The following is a 21952-nucleotide window of genomic DNA, read 5'->3' on the forward strand; positions in this document are numbered from 1 at the left end:
GCGCCCGGAGAGGGGTTACCATTGCTGTTGCTTGGGTCCCTTTCTAAGGCCGGGAATTTTGTAGCGTCCGAGTCCAAGCGCGGCGTTGTTTGTTTACAATGAGAAGCGTGGATTTATTTGATGAGTTTCTTGCATTTGACCACTGTGTGAGTGGTCAACAAGACCTGGTAAGGGCCTTTCCAGCGAGGCTGCAGAGAAGGTTTTTTTTTGGTGTACCTTGATGTAGACCCAATTTTTAGGCTGCAGTGGGTGGCATGGTGCATTGGCTGGTTTAGGCAGGGCACTTTGAACCTTTGAGTGAATAGACCTAACTCACCGAATTAGTGTTCTGCAGTATGCCGTAACAGTATTATTGTTTAGTTGCAAATTTAGTTTGTGAGGGAGTAGGGGAGGGGACACTGGCATCCTTATGGGCCTGTCCATAAGGATTTTATGTGGGGATAGGCCAGGTTTCCATGAGGGGGTGCTTTTTATGTGCATGAGGGCAAGGGGAAGGGAATTAGGCCACTTTAAGTTGGTTTTAACACAGATTTTGGAGATTTTGGTTTTTAGTTTCCCATTTTTTTGCTCCACGGCCCCCACACTTTGGGGGTGGTGGGCACAATACAGATGTTGAGTAACATTGAGAACCTTGCAAATTTGTTGCATGATTTGGTCTGTGAAATGGGTGCCTTGGTTACTATTAATAGAGGCAGACAGGCCAAACCGGGGGATAAAATCCCTTAAAAAATTTTTTTTTGCTACTGTAAGGGAATTGGCCTTGACACAAGGATAGGCCTTTATTGATCCAGAATACATACAAACACAAACAAGAACATATTTGTAAGAACAACATTTTGGCATATTGCTAAAATTAATTTGAATATATCTCTACCCTGATATAACGTGACCCGATATAACACGAATTCGGATATAACGCGGTAAAGCAGTGCTCGGGGCGGGGCGGGGAGGGGGGGGAAGGGAGGGCTGCGCACTCCGGTGGATCAAAGCAAGTTCGATATAACACGGTTTCACCTATAACGCTGTAAGATTTTTTTGGCTCCCGAGGACAGAGTTATATCAGGGTAGAGGTGTATTTACAAAGGGGCCCCACGGGGTGGAGTGCCCAGCAGGTTTGGTTTTTACCAGTCTGCCACTGTTGTGGGCTAGGCAGATAGGAAAGGAGTTACAGTACTGCTGTGCCATTATGGAAAAATTGGGGGCATACCAACATTGCAGCACTGATGCTATCATCCCCCTTTTGCTCACGTGTGCCATTTTTCCACAACAAAGGTATCGGGCTAACTGGAGCCAGGGCCTCTAGCCCGAGTACCCTGCCATTCAGTGTGCGAGAAGGAGGGGCGCCTGGGCCCTTCTTTGAAGAGAGTGGGGGAGTGTTGGGATATTTTAGGGTTAAGTATAACAATAAGCTGCTAATGGGCTGAGTGGTATTAGGGGACAAAGGCATATGTAGGCAGTATTTCTGGGTCTAATACAGATGTTGCAGATTCTTTAATATTTCTTTGTCAGATTCTCCCCTTCTCTCTTGCTTATAAGGATTAATAAGAATGCAGCTGCAGGAGAAATGCCCTTTGTGTAAAAGAGGGTAAAAGGAATGTTATTTTCCCCTCCCTCCCTTTCCCAGCTACATAAACAAGCCCTGGCTCAGGGCCCCTTCCCCCCCTACCCTGAGAACTGCTGATAAGGGAGATGTATGGCAACAAATTGGTGCAGAGAAATTCATCATGTGTAATGCTAGGAGTAATAGATAGGGATGGGTTTCCTAACAGTGGGTGTTTCTATTGCTTAATAAGGGTTTTTGGGGTGTTGTAAAAGATGTAGGCATGTACAAACTAACCTAACCATAAAGAGTGTGTTGGAATTAATTCAGGGCTTACTGGACAATTGGATCCAGGGGAACAAGTATCACAATAAAACAGCCTGTACTCCTATCCGCCTCTGGGTCGACCTGCTCTTTTTCTTCTAACAATTAGGACCTTTTGATAGCAACACACTAGAAATAATAAATAATCATCTCCATTTAATGCATGGAGTGTCTGTGCCCAAGGTCACCCAGCGAATCCGTGGCAGAGCTGGGTCTCTTCACTTCCAGCTCCCTGATGTCTGATGACGCTTTATTTCCAGTTAAATGACTTGGGCCAAATCCTCCTATGGTGTAAGTAGGTGCCACCCCACAGAAATCAGGGGAGATCATCTGCACTATATAAACCAATGGAGAGAGAGCACCAGGCGTTTGAGCTGCTGCATGGACTGTACGTGCCTGGTCTGAGAGAGACTAAGCCTTCTTGCTGCCTTAGTTTCCCCATCTGTAAAAGGATGATACTTCCTGGGAGTAATAAGCAATAGTCGGTGAAGCACCAATGAACAGTCAACTCTGTGTCCATGTGTCACCATGCCTCAGTGGGACACAGCTGAGGAGGCCAAATTCAGGGCCAACTGCTGAGAAATAGGGCAGATTCACCCCCAAACTGTGGTTATTCTATCATTAAATTATACCAAGCTAGTAACAAAAGTAACCTTCTGTCTCGCAGCACTGGTTAACAGAAACCAAAAAAACAGTGTCCTTAGGCATCCCAGCTCTTGGCTCACCACTGGGACAGTGGAGTGTATGATAAGTGGTTACTGAAAACCGGTTTAATCAGATCTAGGGTCCTTCCAATCCCAAGAGATCAGCCGCATAGCCAGGCCAATATAGAACTCAGATCTTACCCTATGATCACACTGCTCCCAATACTTTAGCAATTAAAAACGAAAGGGTTAATAATAAAAGTAAAGAAGAGCTATAAATGGTTAACAGATCAGATACATCCAAGTGATTTTTCAGTGTTCAGAGATCAGGACCACACCAGTGATGGAATAAACTGATAGCTTGCAAAAGTCTCTCTGGAATCACCCCATCAGGTTGGGGGTTATCAATCCTTATTCAGAACTTCCTTGTTAGAAATCCAGTCCAGAGGAATGTAGCAGGAAATGAAGACAAGATGGAGATGTCTTGGGAGTCCTTCTATATCTTCTGCTCTGTGCATGGAATTTTACTGTCCCAAACAAAGCCCACAGCATCAGTTTGTGGAAAGTTACTGGCCCAAGTTGGAGTCCAGGGTCACATGAGCAGGTCACATGTCCTTATGTGCTTTGATGACTCAAAAGGGCAGCCATTGTCCATATTCTTGCTGAGGTGTGTTTCTTCTATGGCCCATTGTTAGGGCTAAGTGTCCTGGAAGGGCCATCAACACAGAGCTGTCTGGCCTTCATGTAAATGCTACCTGTGTGGTGTTACCCAAGCATACAACACAGGTATAAGATAGAAGTCCATGCAAAGATGCAAAGATGATACATCCATATAAACAGGCTAATCGTACTTAGCAACTCATAACTTTCCCATTGACACTTGACATTAACACTACCTTATTTACTTCCTCTATACCACTCATGATTTTATAGACATCTATCATATCACTCCCCTGATAGATGTAGCTAATTCAACTTAACCCCAGTGTAGATGGCATGAGATCCACAAATGACCTAGCTACCGCCTCTCAGGTAGGTGGATTACCCACGCTGATGGGAGAACCCCTGTCGTCGGTGTAAGTAGTGTCTATGGCAACACTGCTGTGGCATTTTGAGTGTAGACAAGCCCTCAAGCAGATCTTCAGAAAAAGCGTCCAGTCTCGGTCTGCAGGCATGGGGAGTTGGAGAATCCACCACTTCCCTTTGCAGTTTGTTCCAACGATTAATCACCCTCAGTGCTAAACATTTGGCCCTTATTTCCTATTGGAATATGTCTGGTTTCAGCTTCCAGCCATAGGGTCTTCCTCAGCCTTTCTCCGCTAGATTACAGAGCCCGTTATTACTATTTAAGATAAATAAACAAAGTTCTTTAATCTCTGTCTCTGTCCGGCATTTTCTGCAGCCTCCAATTATTTTTGTGGCTCTTTTCTCCACCAGCTCAAATTTTTCATCATCCTTTTTGAAATGTGGACCCCAGAACTGGACACAGTCGGTTTCACCAATGCCACATGCAGAGGTAAATTCCTTCCCTGCTTCAACTCACCACTCCCCTGTTTATGCATCCAAGGCAGGGCCATCCTGAGACATACGCAGAATATGCAGCTGCGTAGGGCACCACGTAATTTGGGGCACCAAATTTCATGGGGCCCTGGGCAGCTGCATGCTACATATGTGGCACTGGATCCAGCAGCCAGCCCCATCCTTCAGCCAGCCCCCCTGTTTGCCCCCGCCCTGCCCCCATTTGACCCCTTCCCTCCAAGTCCCTGCCAAGGCTCTGTCCCAACCCATCTCTTTCTGCCCCTGCTCCGCCCTCACCCTGCCCCCATTCCACCCCTTCCCCCACGCCCTCTCCCCAGGGCGGTGTGGCTCACAGGATTAGCGGAGGTACTGGAGCAGGCAGAAGGGGTCAGGTCTGCCCCTGCACTCACCAGGGGCGGCGGCTGGAAGCAGAGCGACCAGGCCCCGGCTTGCTTCGCTCTGCCAGCTCGCAGGCGCGTTGCTCCTGTTTCCCACCACTGGTGAGTGCTGGGGTGGGCCTGACCCCTTCCTCCAAGCAACAGGGCTGGGAGCTGCGGGAATGGAGTGGGCTGGGGTCGGGTCGCTCTGCTTTCCGCTGCCATCAGTGAGTGTGGGGGGCAGGCCTGACTCCTGCTCCCGGCTCCAGGCCCCCCACTAATCCCCTGCGGCCCTGATCCAAGGAGCACATCAGCACTTTTGGCCACAGCATCGCACTGAGAGCTCCCGGTGAGATGATTGTCCACAGTGCTGGCCTAAATCCATTTCAGGGTCCCTGCATTCCATAATACAGTGCCGTAGTCTCGGGCCAGCATTGCCTATTCTGAGAGGATCACTTTTCATGCGACTGTATAAAAACATTTTGTTTGCCCAAGCCCAGCTCACCAAATGCTCCAGATCAATTGGTGTGCCTTCCCTGGATGCCTCATTGCAACCATGCTGCCAATCTTTGGGTCATCCACAAATTTTATCTGCAGTGATTTTCTATTTCATTCCAGATCATTATTGAAAATATTGAATAGCATCAGGCCTAGAACTGATCCCTGCAGAATCCCACTAGAAACAGCCCCATTCAAGGCCAATGGCTTTCTGAGATCTGTCAGTTAGCCAGTTTTTAGTCCATTTTACGTGTGCTCCACTGATATTGTACATTTTTTTTATCTGAATGTTTTCCCCTACTAAATCAAATGTCTCAGAGAAATTGAAGTCTATTGCATCTGCGCAGTTCCCTTGATCAACCAAATGTGTACAGTCATTAAAGGATGAAATTGGGTTTATATGGCAAGACCTGTTTTCCATAAACCATGTTGTTGATTGGCATTAATTATATTCCTAGAGTTTTTTTCTTAACTTTGTCAAGGTCAATCGGTCAGTTCATAACTCTGGTGTTCGTAACTCTGAGGTTCTCCTGTAGATACTGTTTAACATCCTCCTTGACTGCTAATGGACTGGAAAGGGTTTCATCACCGCATGTGATAGGAGTACCTCATACTGCTTCTTTCTGAATGCACAAAGAAATGATTTCTTGAACACACTACCTTTTTTGAAATATTGCGAAGCTTCCTTTCTCCCTTTGGAATTGCCCTACATCTTTTCTATGATTTCTTTTCTATGAATATACTTAATAAGATACTCCTTATTTAGATCCTTAGCTCTGCCAAGCATGGATTTTTCCCTGATGTTTTTAACATCTCTCATCAATTTTCATAGCTTCCAGTTTGTATTATTTGTTTTCTATTTTCCCTTTTCCCCATTTGTTTGATATTGTTTTTCACCTCTAATTGCTACCTCCACTTTGCCACTGAACCAGCGTTTTCTTCGAAGTTGTCCACTTTCTTGACTGTGGACTTGTGGTTTTAAGCTATCTAATAAACTCTTCTTAAAGAATTTCCACATCTCAGTCCCATTTTTCTGTCTACATTTTTCCTCCCAATCAGTTAAGATGATAATTTTGCTCAGCTTTGGGGAATTAGCTCTTTGAAGAACAAAGTATCTATAGACATTACTGCTTGGGAACAGTTCTATGTTCATTTCAATGTAATTAGTTCCATTCTTTATTTTGCTCTCATATGTCATATGCTCCCTTTGTCTCTTCTTTAAACTAAACAGTCCCAGAGTTTTCAGTCTGTCTGCATATGGCAACCTTCCCCATTCTCATTGCCCGTCTCAGAAATCCCCTTTCTATCTTCTATATCCTTTATAGAGACTGGGTGACCAAAACTGAGCACATATCCAGAGCAGGGTATATCCCTTTCATTAGATACACCTCTACCTCGATATAACGCTACCCGATATAACACAAATTCGGATACAACACGGTAAAGCAGAGCTCCGGGGGGCGGGGCTGCGCACTCCGGTGGATCAAAGCAAGTTCAATATAACGTGGTTTCACCTAAAACGTGGTAAGATTTTTTGGCTCTTGAGGACAGCGTTATATTGAGGTAGAGGTGTATCTGAACCTTGTCTTTCTTTTGGCCACAACTGCCAATGAGCAGGTGTTTCTCTGGAGCTGCTATCAGTGGACAGCCACATCTTTTCACTGAGGTGTATTCTAGTTGGGATGTTTCACCCGTCAAAGATTTGCTTTTTTTCCATGCTCAGATTTTGAGCTACCAGGTGAATGGGGAACTCCCTACAGCATGGACTCTTTAACCTGGCATTCATTGGATTAAGGAGCAATGAGGGATAACCAGTATCCACACGTGTTTCCTGCTTGTGCTTTACCACAGTACAGCATGTAGGAATTATAGACACATGCCATCAAATATGGAATTGGCATTATTAGGGTCAATTGTTTATAATTCATTTCTCTGAATAATGAAAATGTCAATTCTTAGTGTGTGAAGAGTGACCAGTCTGCTTCACCCATGAGAACAGTCCCCAGTAGTGCATGTAATTTCTCATATTAACATTGTTTCTCCACCCAGGCATTTGGACTGTGATCATCACCCTAGACTCTGGGCACATACAGAAAGTCAGCATATGGCAGCCTCCCCCATTCTCATAGCCTGTCTTAAGAAATCCCCTTTCTGTCTGCTGTATCCTTAATAGAGACTGGATGACCAAAACTGAGCACATGTCCAGAGCAGGGTATTCTCCCTCGCATTCCTTCAGGCATCCGAACACTGTCTTCAGCCACTGCTGTGAATGAGCAGGTGTTTCCGTGGAGCTGCTATCGATGATGCCCTTTCCCTGAGGTGTGTTCTAGTTGGGTTGTTTGCCCCTGGCACGTCTTGGAAAACGTTTGGTTTCTTTCCACTCTCAGATCTCCCTAAGCATGTGCATGCAGTTTCTCATATTAACTTTGTCTCTCCATTCAGGCATTTGTCCTGTGACGAACACCCTAGACTCTGGGCACATACAGGAAATCAGGGGAACGTACGGTACATACAGGAGACACCATTTTGCCTCAAAGTTGGACACCTTCTCCCCTACTCCATGTCTGATTCCAACACAACCGACTTCACCAACCCCTCCACCTTCATCCTGCTGGGCATTCCTGGCCTGGAGGCAGCCCATGTCTGGATCTCCATTCCCTTCTGTGCCTTGTACTCCATAGCCGTCTTGGGGAACTTTACCATCCTGTTCATCGTGAAGATGGATACGAGCCTCCATGGGCCCATGTACTATTTCCTCTGCATGCTGGCCGTCAGCGACTTTGTCATGTCCATGTCCATCGTGCCCAAAATGCTGAGCATCTTCTGGTTCAATTCCAGGGAGATCGATTTCAATGCCTGCCTCACCCAAATGTACTTCATTCACTGGGCCTCAGCGATGGATTCTGGGATCTTTGTGGCCATGGCTTTGGATCGCTATGTGGCCATCTGCAACCCCCTGAGACATTCCACCATCCTGACAAACCCTGTGGTGGCCAAGATTGGCCTGGCCGTGTTCCTCCGCAGTGGCTTGCTTGCATTGCCCTTGCCCTTCCTGGTAAGGCAATGGCCATATTGCAGAACCAACATCATCCGCCAGCCGTACTGCGCACACGTGGCCGTGGTGAAGCTGGCCTGCGCCGATACCAGTGTCAATAGTTACTACGGCCTCTTTGTGCTGTTCTGTGTGATGGGTCTGGATGTGATTTTTATCATCGTGTCCTATATCAAAATCCTCAGGGACATCTTCAGCCTCCCCACAAAGGACGCCCGGCTCAAGACTTTTGGCACCTGCGGCTCCCACCTCTGTGCCATTTTAGTATTTTACATCCCAGGTCTCTTCTCCTCCCTCATGTACCGGTTTGGGCAGAATGTAGCCCTGCATTTCCATGTTCTCATTGGAACCATATGCCTCTTGCTGCCCTCCTTGCTGAACCCCATCATCTACGGGGTGAGGACCAAACAGATCCGGGACAGGCTGCTCCGGCTCTTTACTCATAAAGGGACCTAAAGTTTTCTCCTGGTGCTCTGGATCTCAGACCGAGCTCCATGCAGAGCTGGCTGGTGACATGGTGCTGGGCCCTCTTCCCTGAATCACTGACTGGGTAGTCAAAGAGACATTAAACCCTTCACTGACCTTACTGCGTTGTCAGTGTGACAGACTGGAGAATCAGTCTGTATACAACTCATTAACTCATTGGGTTGCCATTTTTCTAACTGCTGGTAACTGGACCCCATAATTCCCCCTTCTGCCCCCCCTATTCCCTTAAGACCCTGACCTCTGCCCTACATATTTCCCCTAGGCCCCTTCTCATGCCCCACCTAGTCCATCGAGACCCAGCCCCATTCTCCATTTCTTCCACCATTGCCCTGCCCTTGTCCCTGGCTTCTCTACAACCCTCCCCTCATCACTCGCTAGTTCTTCTCCACTTCCATCTCTGCCACAAGTGGGATCCCTCTTCTCTGGGACTGGTTGGGAGCTGCTGAAACCTAACAAGGGGTTTGCCTGTTGGTATGATGAGGCCCTGGCTGAACAGGGGCAGGAGTAGGTTAATGACCCAATGTCTCCACCCTGCCCTGCAGGAACCAGACACAGCCAGATGCCCTTATTGGCCGGACTTTCTAGTTCAAAACCAGGCACCCCGACTGTGACAGATTTTTGTTACCAATCCACCCAGGACCACAGTTGATCAGGCTGTGGCCACGGGATCTTTTGGGGAGGAGATGACGATTCACACACCAAGTGTCTAAATTTTAAAGGTTTATTGATAAAATAATAAAATAACAGCAGAGAGTGCTGGGAATGCTCCCATGTCACTCAGGGGAAGAAAGAAAGTGTTAATGCCCTCAGGCTGTAATCCACTTTCATACTCACACACTTGCTATCCAAACTGGCCAAGTCTGGGTGTAACGTCAGAAGAAGATGGGACGGGGAGTGGGGGAAGGTGGTCAGAAGTGCTGTCCTGGGCCCAGGCCATCCAAGAATCTGTTGTACTCTCCAAATTACACCAGCTCTCATGGGGGTTTTAAGTCCTGGGCTTCTTTGGGGGTGTTTTCATCCAGAGCTCTCATTTCATGGTGCTCTTTGCACCAGTCCAAACAGGCTTGCTATGTATTAGAGGGGTATCCATGTTAGTCTGGATCTGTAAAAAGCAACAAAGAGTCCTGTGGCACCTTATAGACTATCAGACGTATTGGAGCATGAGCTTTCGTGGGTGAATACCCACTTGGTCAGATGGATGTGGTATTCACCCATGAAAGCTTATGCTCCAATACGTCTGTTAGTCTATAAGGTGCCACAGGACTCTTTGTTGCTTTTTACAGATCCAGACTAACACGGCTACCCCTCTGATACTTGACAGGCTTACTATGGTCTCTTTCCCTTTCCCAAAACATTCTAGCTTCAGGGATGCCTGACATGGCTCTCCTTTTTGTTGTCTCACCTGTGTTTTCAGACTGGCAGCCCTGGGTTTTGTTTTCCTCTCCACTGGCTTTGCTGTCCAGCAGGTGCAGATCAGTGTAGTTTGTTTCCCATGGCCACTTGGGCAATTTTCAAGCCCCCGTCTTTCTCAGCTGTCAACTAAGTTTCTGCTGTGAGCAGTGTCCTTGGGCGGAGGCCAGGTTATTATCTTCAGACAGCCTGCCAGCTGCAGGACTGAGTTCACCCATTCCCTGCTCTCTTTTTCCTCCCCTTTCATGCTCTTCTACCCACAAAGGAAACTTCCACTCACACCTTTGACCCTCCCCAAAATGCTTTATGATGCTTGCAACAGCATTAGCCACATACAATACTGATCTTCCCCGGGGAGGGGGCCATTGGGGTGTGACACGACAACCCTGCATTGCACCCAGACACAGAAGCCAAAAAACGGAGTGTCCGGATAAAACCTAGATGGGTGGAAACCCGATTATCTCACCCTTTGTTATCGAAACCGTCTGTATCCCCTATGTCTTTTGGGCTTTTCCTGTACTCTTCTCTCACACACCTTGTATGAAGGGGCAGAAGGGTGAGGCAGAGGCATCTCTCTATAAATAGGTCATTGACTCTCAGCCCTAGCGAGAGCTCGCCCAGTAGAAGAAGGGAGTAACTGAATTCTAGATAAATGCAGTTTTCTCCAGCTTCTCTGCAGAGGGGTTGCCATGGAAGGAATGGAACCTCCCCAGAAGAGGAAACAGAGAAAGGAAGTGTTGTTCCAGCCCTTCAAAAACATAGAGACTGGATGAGTCCGAAGAGGGGTAAGAGGAGAGAGGCACCAGGGCGTCAGAGGGGACTGTTTGGTTGCAGGGCTCTGGCCGCAGCAGAGACAGGTTTCAGCTGGAGAAGAAGCCAGGAGTTCCAGGAGGTGGCCCCTGAGTACTCTAGAGGGCTCTGACCAATCCCAATGATGCTCCAGGATGATGTGGACAAAGTAATGCATATTGGAAAACATCATCCTAACTATACATATAAAATGATGGGGTCTAAATTGTAGCCAAAAATTTTAGATCATTATTCATTTATTTTGTGAATTTGTGATTAATCAATACTATACTATATTTTCACTGTATGTTAATTAGGGTTAAATTGTGGAATTATAGAAGTGTGAGACTGATCAGTATTTAGAGGAACCAAGTACTAGACATGAGTAAGACAAGTTGAAATGCAAGAACCTGTAGGTTGAGGCCTGCAAGATTTTAGTTTAGCTATTGTAGGCGTTGGAGACAAGAAATGATGGCATAAGTGATTGGAAAATAACCTGCTGCCCTAAGATTAGGGAAAAGAGGCACTAAGTGATAATATTGTGCAAAATTACCCAGAAGTTTAATATTAGATCATAAAAGTATTGTAAAAGCATGACTGTCTCAGACATATGTCTTAATCACAGGATACAGGTGTGCGTCAATGGTAATGAGAATAAAGGGAACTTACCACACCTATAGAAAATTGGGGTCCCTTATGTTTCCAGGGGACAAAATGTAGGTATAGAGAGAATCACATTATAAAAAGAGGATGCCCAGAGTGGGGAAATTCAACTCCCTATGGAAGACTCCAGCAGGATCCACCCATCTTCTGATGATCGAGCTATGACAGACCCATCAGATCCTAACACTATTGTTAAGGATGGGAATATAAAGCTATATTTCAGAGTAGCAGCCGTGTTAGTCTGTATCCACAAAAAGAACAGGAGTACTTGTGGCACCTTAGAGACTAACCAATTTATTAGAGCATATACGTTCCACTCTATATGCATCCGAAGAAGTGGGCTGTAGCCCACGAAAGCTTATGCTCTAATAAATTTGTTAGTCTCTAAGGTGCCACAAGTACTCCTGTTTTTTTAAAGCTATATTTGTAAGTGGTGCATAGGTGTGTATAGAATATCTATATGCTTGGGTAATTGTAACTTTAATAAAACTTATAAAATAGACCAGATCTTGTACTGATGAATGTATGTGCGGTCACTACCTTTGGTTTTTATGTGTTCCTAGAGACTCTAAATCTCAAGCAAGCAGCAGAAGTGACTTTCACTCTGTTAAGATTGAAACTGTAGTCACCAAAGCCGAAGCCACGGTGGTGTAACACCACATTACAAAATTTACTTTAAATAAAATAAAAGGCAATAAAATCAATGTTCCAGCTTATTCTTTCCCATCCATTTGCAGAATGAATTTTGCTCTTTTCACCAATATCAAGGTAATGTGCAGATGTGCACCACCAGTAGAAACAAAAAATCTCTCTCTCTCTCTCTCTCTCTCTCTCTCTCTTTCTTTATATATATAAAGTTACCATCAGGCTAATTACTCGAGCCAGGACAGGTTAGGTATTTTAGAACTCACTCACTACTCAAAGAATTAAATTTAAGCGTAAGAGAGAAATAAAATTTTGAAATGCACAGACCAGTCAAAAACCTAAAATAACAGCACTTGGAAAGAATAAAATGACAGAGCGTATATGTGCACTGCAGGAAGTATCAAGAAGTAAGAACAACAAGAACACATGTGTTTATTTAACTGCAAGCCTTCCTGTGTACCTGTGGGCCATCCCGTGGATAATGAAGAATGAGGTCTCACAGGGATATGTAACCATGTCACCTGACACTGAAATCCATCTTAAATCTTGTATTTTTCCTTTTAGAAGGAGGGGTGTGGGCCAAGCACAGACAAAAGATTCCCACCTTGTGCCAAAGATATAAAAGAGGGTGGAGCAGGACAAAGGGGGTGGCAGTCATGAGAAAACCCATCCTTACCACCTGAGATGTCTGCTGGAACTAACAAGGACTGTACCAGAGGAAAGGATTGGGCCCAGACTAGGAAGGAGTCTAGTCTGTGAAAGAAGCTTATTGGAATATCTTTGAGGGTGAGATATTACCAGTAATCAGTTTCTTAATGTATTAGGCTTAGACTTGCGTGTTTTGTTTCATTTTGAATTGTGACTTACTTTGTTCTGTTGTGACAGATTTTTGTTACCAATGTGCCTGGAACATCAGCTGATCAGGCTGATGCCACATGCAGGGCCGGTGCAAGGAAGTTTTGCACCCTAGGCGAAACTTCCATCTTGCACCCCCCCCCCAGCCCTGTGGCAGCTCCCTGCCCCTCCTCCGCCCTGAGGCGCCCCCCCATGGCAGCTTCCCCCCTGCCCTGAGGCGTCCTCCCTGTGGAGCTCCCCACCCCAGCTCACCTCTGCTCCGCCTCCTCCCTGAGCACGCCGCCCCCACTCTAATTCTCCTCCCCTCCCAGGCTTGTGGTGCCAAACAGCTGATTGGCACTGCAAGCCTGGGAGGCGGGAGAAGTGGAGCGGCGACCGCGCACTCAGGGAGGGGTGTAGGAATGATGTACAAAAAACTGGGGGCACCGCTTTTTGGCACCCTCAAATCTTGGTGCCCTAGGCAACCGCCTAGTTTGCCTATATGGTAGCACCGGCCCTGGCCACAGGATCTTTTTGTGGGGAGGAGATGACAAGGCATGCACACCAAGGGTCTAAATTTTAAAGCTTTATTAATAAAATAATAAAAAAACCAGCGTTGAGTGCAGGAACTGCTTCCACGTCACTCAGAGGAAGGAAGAAGCGTTAGTGCTCAAACCCTGACCCACTTTCATACTCACAGCAAGGCCTGGGGGTACCATCAGAAGAGGAGGGGGGGGGGGGAAATGCACGGGAGTCTGTCCTGTGCACAGGTTGTCCGGGTTTCCGCTGCAAAGTCTCCAACTTGCTTCTACTCTTGAGAGGGTTTTATGCCCTGGGGTCTCTTGGGGGCATCCCCTTCAAAGACCTTTGTCCCTGTACTTGGTATTCCAGTCCAGACCGCCTTTTGTGGCTTCTTCAGCTTTCCCAAAAACAACCAGCTTCAGGACCATGAGACAGTCATGTTTTTCTCTTGCTGGCCTTCATTGGTCTTGCTTCTTTTTGCAGCCTCTGCAGTTTGTTCTGTGATTCTCCTTTCTCACAGCAGGGCAGGGTTGAAATCTCACCCCTTCCCCTTCTTTCTTGGCAGGTAGCAGCACATCTGCGGCCTTGAGCCGGCTGAAGTCAACGTCTTATCTTGGGTCTAGGAGGAGCGCAGAGTTAACCCATTTTCTGTTTTCTCTCTCTCGCTGCTGTTTTTTTCTTCCCCCCACTCCTTGGCCTCCTGAAACTTGCAAAGGAATCTTCCATTCCACACTCATACCTTTAACCCTTTCCATAATGCTTTGTGATACTTGCAGCAGTGTTAGCAACATACAACATTGATCTGCTTCCCCAGGGAACTTGAGGGAGGGGACCACTGGGGTGTGGCACTGTCTGTTATTACTTGAAACCACTTAAATCCTACTTTTTATACTTAATAAAATCACTTTTGTTTATTAATAAACCCAGACTAAGTGATTAATACCTGGAGGGGTGGGAGGTGGTGCAAACATCTGTGCATATCTCTCTATCAGTGAGATAGAGGGTGGGAATTTTATGAATTTAACATGTATACAGTGGTATCCCAGCACATCAAGTGACAGTCTTAACAGGGTCTCTGTATCCGAACCCGTCACAAGGGGGTAGGGCTGACCTAGGAGAGAAGGCCTTAAAAGCCAGAGTTTAAGTGAGCAGGGGGAGCTAGTGAACAGGGGACTGCAAATAGGGGAGGTTGAGAGGGAGTTTGTAAGAGGATGTCCTGCGATAGTCACTATGGTTAGGAAGGTCCACATCGCCTATGCCAACGCTGCTCGTGTCTCCTCCACCTGCTCCAGTATCCAGACAGACAACCTGACCATGGACGCCTCTACCCAGATTCTGGTGTGGCTTTGCGGAGCCTGTGGCCTGCATTTCCCTTTCTCAGAAAACCAGGCTGGGAGGGGGACATCCAGTGTGAAAGGTGCCTGCTGGTGGAATCTCTCAGGAAGCAGGTGACAAAGCTACAGGAGGAGGTGGCTAGGCTGGGGCGCACCTGTGCCCATGAGGAATTCCTTGAGAATATTGGTGTGGAGACGTCCAAGGCAGGGGAAGCTATCCAGCTACAGTGGCACACCACTGGGGGAGGGTGAGATGGCTCTGTCAGAGGGAGATCTCTGCCTGCTAGTTACTTCTGGCAGCAGGCAGTGCTACACCCCTACACCCAACCCATCCACTGTGGTGATGGAGAACCGTTACACTGCCCTGGCAATGAGAGATGAAGAATCACCCCCTAAGGTATGGGAGGAGAAGCCGTGTACCCCCAAGGCTGTGATGTCTTCAGCCACCACTCCCAGGAGGAAACGTAGGGTAGTGGTAGTTGGAGACTCTTCTGAGGGGGACCGAGGCACCTCTCTGTCACCCTGACATGGCACCCTGGGAGGTATGCTGCCTGCCAGGGGCCCATATCAGAGACGTTATGGAAGGACTGTTGAGGATCATCCAGCCCTCTGACTACAACCCCATGCTACTCATGCATGTGGGCACTAATGACATTGTGAGGTATGACCCTCAGCTGATCAGAAGTGACTCCCAAGGCTCTGAGGGTACAAGTGAAGGAGTTTGGGGCACAGGTGGTGTTCTTTTCAATCCTTATGGTCAAAGGTAGGGGCCTGGGCAGAGACAGATGCAGGTGAATGCCTGGCTTCAAAGATGATGTCACCAAGAGGGCTTCAGCTTCCTTGACCATGGGATGCTGTTCCAGGAAGAAGGACTGTTAAGCAGAGATGGGGTCCACCTATCGAGCAAGGGAAACAGCATATTTGGATATAGACTGGCTAACCTAATGAGGAGGTCTTTAAACTAGGTTCGAAGGGGGCATGTGACCAAAGCCCACAGGTAAGTAAAAGACATGGATATCTGGAAAAAGGGTCAGAAATGGGGGGAGCATGGGCTCTAATAGCAGGGATCAAGGAGAGACAAGACAGAAATGGGGGGGGGATCAAATCAGTAACTTAGAAAGGCCAAGGCACAAAAGAAGATCAAACTAGCTAGAGACATAAAGGGCAACAAGAAAACATTCTACAAATTACATTTCTTTTATACTTCTATAACTAGCTAGTGAGAAGAATGCACATAAATTCTTAAAGTATAGGCCTTTGCAGACAGGCCTGAACATCTATATCCTAACACTCAGTGGTGGCTCCAGCTCCAAGCGTGTGCCTGGGGCGGCAAGCCACGGGGGGCGCCCTGCCGGTCCCTGTGAGGGTGGCAGTCAGGCAGCCTTCGGCGGCATGCCTGCGGGAGGTCCGCCGATCCCGTGGATTCGGTGGCAATTTGGTGGCTGGTACGCCAAAGCCACGGGACCAGAGTACCTCCCGCAGGCATGCCACCAAACGCAGCCTGCCTGCCAAGCTTGGGGCAGCCAAAAAGCTAGAGCCGCCCCTGCTAACACTTCCAATGTATTACAGCAAATGAAAGAGGACTGGTGGACATGTAAAGCAGTCAAACTTCAAGACGCAGCCAACAGACTCGATTTTAAAGCATTCTATGATGGACTGAAGGCAGTCTGTGGGCCATTCATTTCTGGCCCCATGCCAGTGTGCTCTGCTGAGGGCAGCACTTAGGTTACAGATAATATTAAAATCCTTGATCACCAGGCTGAACATTTTCTCAATTTATTAAACCAGACATCAACTTTTGACAGCAGCATTCTTGAAGAGATTCCTCAGTGGGCTAATGATTCACAGCTCATTATGCCAACAACTCCTGATGAGGTACAAAAAGAAGTAAAACAGATGAAATCTGGAAAGGCGGTGTTGTGATTCCATGAGAGATTTACAAAACTCTTGTATCTGAAACTAGAAGTGTGAAATATAACTCCGAGAGCCTATTGTAATTATGCAAAGTGTGGGCCATTAATGGTGGTTTGGAATCTTGATGACTCCCATTAACCAGGACGATTGACTGCAGATGGCTCTGTTTTATCTGTAAGTCTTCCTGTATTTGTGTGTGCTGGCAAGTGGGTAATGAAGTCTTACAGTGACATGTGATCATGTCACCTGAACTGGAATCCATCTTTAAACTGGTGTCTTTCCATTGAGTAGGAGGGGGTGGGAACCCAGAGAGGGACAAAGGATTCCCGCCTTATCAAAAAGATATATAAATGGGTGGAACAGAGAAAAGGGAGCAACCATCATGAGAAATGCCCTAGCTACCACCTGAGCTGGAATAAGAGATGTACCAGGGGAAAGGACTGTGCCCAGACTAGAAAGGCATCCAGTCTGTAAAAGAAACTTATTGAAACATCTCTCAGTGTGAGATTTTTATCTGTACTCAGTTGTATTACTGTATTAGGCTTAGATTTGCGTGTTTTATTTTATTTCACTTGGTAATTCACTTTGTTCTGTCTGTTACTACTTGGAACCACTTAAATCCTACTTTCTGTATTTAATAAAATCACTTGTATTAATTAACCCAGAGTATGTATTAATACCTGGTGGAAGGGCAAACAGCTGTGCATATCTCTCTATCAGCTGTATAAGCTTTATACAGGGTAAAACGGATTTATTTGGGTTTTGGACCCCATTGGGAGTTGGGCATCTGAGTGTTAAAGACCCATTGGGAGTTTAACATCTGAGTGTTAAAGACGGGAACAACCCTTCTGTGAGTTGCTTCCAGTTAAGCCTGCATCTTTTGGGCACTTGGTTCACTCCCTGGGTCTGTGTTGGAGCAGACGGGCGTGTCTGGCTCAGCAAGACAGGGGGCTGGATTCCCAGGCTGGCAGGGAAGGCAGGGGCAGAAGTAGTCTTGGCACATCAGTTGGCAGTTCCCAAGGGGGTTTCTGTGATCCAACCTATCACACCCTCCTTTAATTCTTTATCTGTATCAGCTGCTCCATCACCTTGCCTGGCATCTATCAGATTGGCAGGCCTATAATTATCTGTGTTATCCTGTTTACTCTTTTAAAAAAATGGTACAATATTTGCTCTCTCAGTCTTCTAGGACTTCCCCAGTTCTCCAACTTATTGAAAATTAACATTAACTGCCTTTTGAGCTCTTCAGCCATCCCTTTTAAAACTCTTAGATGCAAGTTATCAGAATCTGCTGATTTTAAAATGTTTAACTCTAGTAGCTTCCATTTAACATCCTACTGAGATGCTAGTCAGGGCCAGCTCTAGACAGCAGCACAGCAAGCAGGTGCTTGGGGCGGCCCAGGGGAAGGGGCGGCATGTCCGGGTCTTCAGCGGCAATTCAGCAGCGGGTCCCTCGGTCCCTCTCGGAGGGAAGGACCTGCCGCGGAAGTGCTGCCAAAGAAGAAAGCGGGGCTCCGATTGGGGTGGCAAAAACCCTGGAGCTGGCCCTGATGCTAGTGGAATGTAAAAAGTGTTATCATCACCATATGATAAGCCTATAGCATCTGTTTTTTCACCAAATATAGAACAGAAATATTTAGCAAACATTTTTGCATTTTCTGCATTATTATTGATAATTCTACCATTTTCATCTAGTAACAACCAATACCATTGTCTGGATTTTTTTTTTGTTCCTAATATATTTTAAATACTCCTTCTTATTGTCCTTAACTTTCTTGGCCATGGATTTCTCCTTGTGTCCTTTGGCTTCCCTTATCAGTTTTATAGACTCCATAAGTTCCCCTTTCTTCCATTTATTTTTAAAACCTACCTTCACTTCCCCTTTAAACAGGGTCAGATATTTTAGCCAGCATGAACTTCTTTCTTGATTGTGAGATTGTGACATTTGGGGCATCTAATGAGGGATTTTTAAAAGAGTCTCAATTATAATTCACATCTTTCTGATTCAATTCTTCCTCCTGTTCCTTTGGCTCAGAATTGTTTTCAGCCTTGTGAAACTGGCCTGGTTAAAGCCCCAAGTGTATCCATTGCTGGTCTGGAATTCCCCCAGGTTAGGTGCGCACTTTCTGAGCAAGGAAACTCTCCTCTGTAAGATTTAGAAATTCCAAGGACATTGTAGTACCACAGTCCCTCCTGTCTGTCCCTCCTCATGGCCTTACTGTCCCTGGTGTGAAAGTCTTCTGCTCTGGGGCTCCTGCTGTCTTTAGAGGCCTCCCTGGCTCTCACTGACTCTCTGTCTCAGCTGACAACTTCCCTTTCTTCGCTTGCTTCTTTCTCTTCCTGTAGTTTCTCTTTGGGGCACTGAAGTACAGTTTGGATGAGCGACACTAAGCAGAATAAAGCAGCACTGTTTTTACTTGCAGGGAGCGTCTGTGCCAGCAGCACAGACATCAGCAACCACTGGAGATGCCACTGCTCAATTATACCTACTTCCACCCTTCCACATTCATCCTGCTGGGCATCCCAGGGCTGGAAGCTGCACAGGTCTGGATCTCCATCCTCTTCTGCACTGTCTACATCATACCACTGCTGGGGAACTGCACCATCCTGTTCATCGTCAAAACAGAGCCCAACCTCCACCAGCCCATGTTCCACTTGCTGTGCGTGCTCTCAGCCATCGAGCAGGGCCTCTCTACTGCAACAGTGCCTAGAATGCTGGGCATCTTCTGGTTCAACTTCAGAGAGATCAGCTTTGGTGGCTGCCTCACCCAGATGTTCTTCTTTCACATGTTCAGGGGAATGGAGTCAGCCGTTCTTCTGGCCATGACCTTTGAAAGATACGTGGCCATCTGTGACCCTCTAAGATACATTGTGATCTTAGCAAAGAAGAGAATTGCACTGATGGGCCTGGTGATTATATTGAAGCCCGGACTCATCATTTTCCCCATGGTATTACTGGTTGACCGTCTGCCTTTCTGTAGAGCCCGTGTCCTCGCCCATTCGTACTACGAGTACATGGGAATTGCAAAGCTGGCCTGTGCAGACATTAGGTCCAATGGAGAATGACTGGTTTTTAGTTTCCCTCTTAGTGATGGATCTGATCATGATTTTCTTGTCCTATGCTCGTATACTACAGGCCGTCTTCTGACTCCCATGCAATGACGCATGCCTCAAGGCTCTCAGCACCTGCGGCTCCCATGTGGCCGTGATGTTCATATTCTACACTCCGGTGCTTTTCTTGTACCTCACACACAAGTTCAGCCAACAGAATCCCCATTCTGCCCACATTCTGGTTGCCAGTTTCCATATCCTCATGTCCCCCATGCTGAACCCAGTCATTTACGGGGTGAGGGTGAAGGAGATCTGTGAGAGGGTGCTGAGAAAATTCCCCAGAGAAAGCGCTACTTACTCCTGTTTCTGCTGATCAGTGTGACCTCTAATAGAGCTTCTCACATCCCAAAGCAATATGTTTGTCTGGGGCCTTTTGAACCTGAACTCGGTAATGATGCATTGTTGCCATTTCTCTTCTGCTCTGTGCCTTGGTGAGCTGGGGTGAGACTGGCAAAGGCAAGGCAATATTCTCCTGTCACCAGTGACTTTGCCACTTATATGTGGATCACTTCAACAAAACCAAATTGGTCAAGAGGCTGTGGGAGAAATATAGAATCAATGTGGCCAGCGATAGGAGAGAGACCAATAGATTTATGACCAGTAGCCTCTGGAAAGTGACCTTGGAGTGCTGGGGAAAGGGCTAAAGTTCTTCAATCCAAAGCATGCTAAGGAGAACTCAAGTATGGCCTTTGCATCAATCCTCACTGCAGGGGATATGAGGTAGATTCCCACACCTGAGCAGTTCTGTTTACAGCTGCCCATACTAGCTAATAGCCATTGGTGGGCCTGGCCTTCAGGAATTTCTCTGGTTCTCTTCCGAACCCAGTTAGACTTTTGGCCTTTACAACATCCCCTGGCTCAGAGATTCCCATGGATTTGAAGCAATCTCTTCTGAGATTCTTCAAGTTCATCTTGTTTTCAGTGTGAGACTGTTTGGGTTAAAATACTCATGGGGAGCAGGCACGGACAAAGGAGGCTGTATCAGCAAGAACATAAGAACACAAGAATGGCCGTACTGGGTCAGACCAAAGGTCCATCTAGCCCAGTATCCTGTCTACCAACAGTGGCCAATGCCAGGTGCCCCAGAGGGAGTGAACCTAACAGGTAATGATCAAGTGATCTCTCTCCTGCCATCCATCTCCACCCTCTGACAAACAGAGGCTAAGAACACCATTCCTTACCTATCCTGGCTAATAGCCATTAATGGACTTAACCTCCATGAATTTATCCAGTTCTCTTTTAAACGCAGTTATAGTCCTAGCCTTCACAACCTCCTTAGGCAAGGAGTTCCACAAGTTGACTGTGCGTTGTGGGAAGAGCTTCCTTTTATTTGTTTTAAACCTGCTGCCCATTAATTTCATTTGGTGGCCCCTAGTTCTTGTATTATGGGAATAAGTAAATAACTTTTCCTTATCCACTTTCTCCACGTCACTCATGATTTTATATACCTCTGTCATATCCCCCCTTAGTCTCCTCTTTTCCAAGCTGAAAAGTCCTAGCCTCTTTAATCTCTCCTCATATGGGACCCGTTCCAAACCCCTAATCATTTTAGTTGCCCTTCTCTGAACCTTTTCTAATGCCAGTATATCTTTTTTAAGATGAGGAGACCACATCTGTACACAGTATTCAAGATGTGGGCGGTACCATCGATTTATATAATGGCAATAAAATACTGTCCGTCTTATTCTCTATCCCCTTTTTAATGATTCCTAACATCCTGTTTGCTTTTTTGACCGCCTCTGCACACTGCGTGAACATCTTCAGAGAAGTATCCACGATGACTCCAAGATCTTTTTCCTGATTTGTTGTAGCCAAATTAGCCCCCATCATATTGTATGTACTGTTGGAGTTATTTTTTCCAATGTGCATTACTTTACATTTATCCACGTTAAATTTCATTTGCCATTCATTTGCAAGGGGCTGTCGGGGGAAATCAGAGAAATTAGAAAAGCCTCAGAGACACAAGGGGCTGGTGGCGTTTTGTTGGTGTTTCTCCTCTATGGATCTAATGGGTGAGCCTCATGCCTCCAGGGTATCCTGGGTTGAAATTTAAATGAAAGCTGAGATTCATAGATTACAAGGTGTGCAGGGCCCCTTGTGATCCTCTAGTCTGACCTCTTGCACAACACAGCCTAGAGCCCAGCCCCCAAACCATTCCTGGAGCACAGCTTTTAGAAAAACACCCAGCCTTGATTTAAAAATGGTCAAGGATGGAGAATCCACCACGACTGTTTATACATTTTTCCAAAAGTTAATGATGATCACTGTTAACAATGTGCACCTTATTCTAG

General features: G+C 46.5%; 1 protein-coding gene and 1 pseudogene across 1 annotated transcript; both read left to right on the forward strand.

Annotated features, from left to right (window-relative positions):
- Nucleotides 1-7416: 7416 nt before the first annotated feature.
- Nucleotides 7417-8409, forward strand: LOC128832686 (olfactory receptor 52K2-like). The gene has a single exon (XM_054020251.1). It carries the CDS (start codon nucleotides 7462-7464, stop codon nucleotides 8407-8409), a length of 948 nt encoding a protein of 315 aa, XP_053876226.1. The 5' UTR covers nucleotides 7417-7461.
- Nucleotides 8410-19016: 10607 nt separating this feature from the next.
- On the forward strand, nucleotides 19017-19974 carry LOC128844376 (olfactory receptor 52E8-like; annotated as a pseudogene).
- Nucleotides 19975-21952: the final 1978 nt, after the last annotated feature.

Source organism: Malaclemys terrapin, chromosome 1, assembly GCF_027887155.1.
Source record: "Malaclemys terrapin pileata isolate rMalTer1 chromosome 1, rMalTer1.hap1, whole genome shotgun sequence".
Taxonomy (NCBI): domain Eukaryota; kingdom Metazoa; phylum Chordata; order Testudines; family Emydidae; genus Malaclemys; species Malaclemys terrapin.

Excerpts from the sequence above, each read along its gene's own strand:
- LOC128832686 (XM_054020251.1), top strand. The coding sequence starts at position 7,462 with ATGTCTGATTCCAACACAACCGACTTCACCAACCCCTCCACCTTCATC.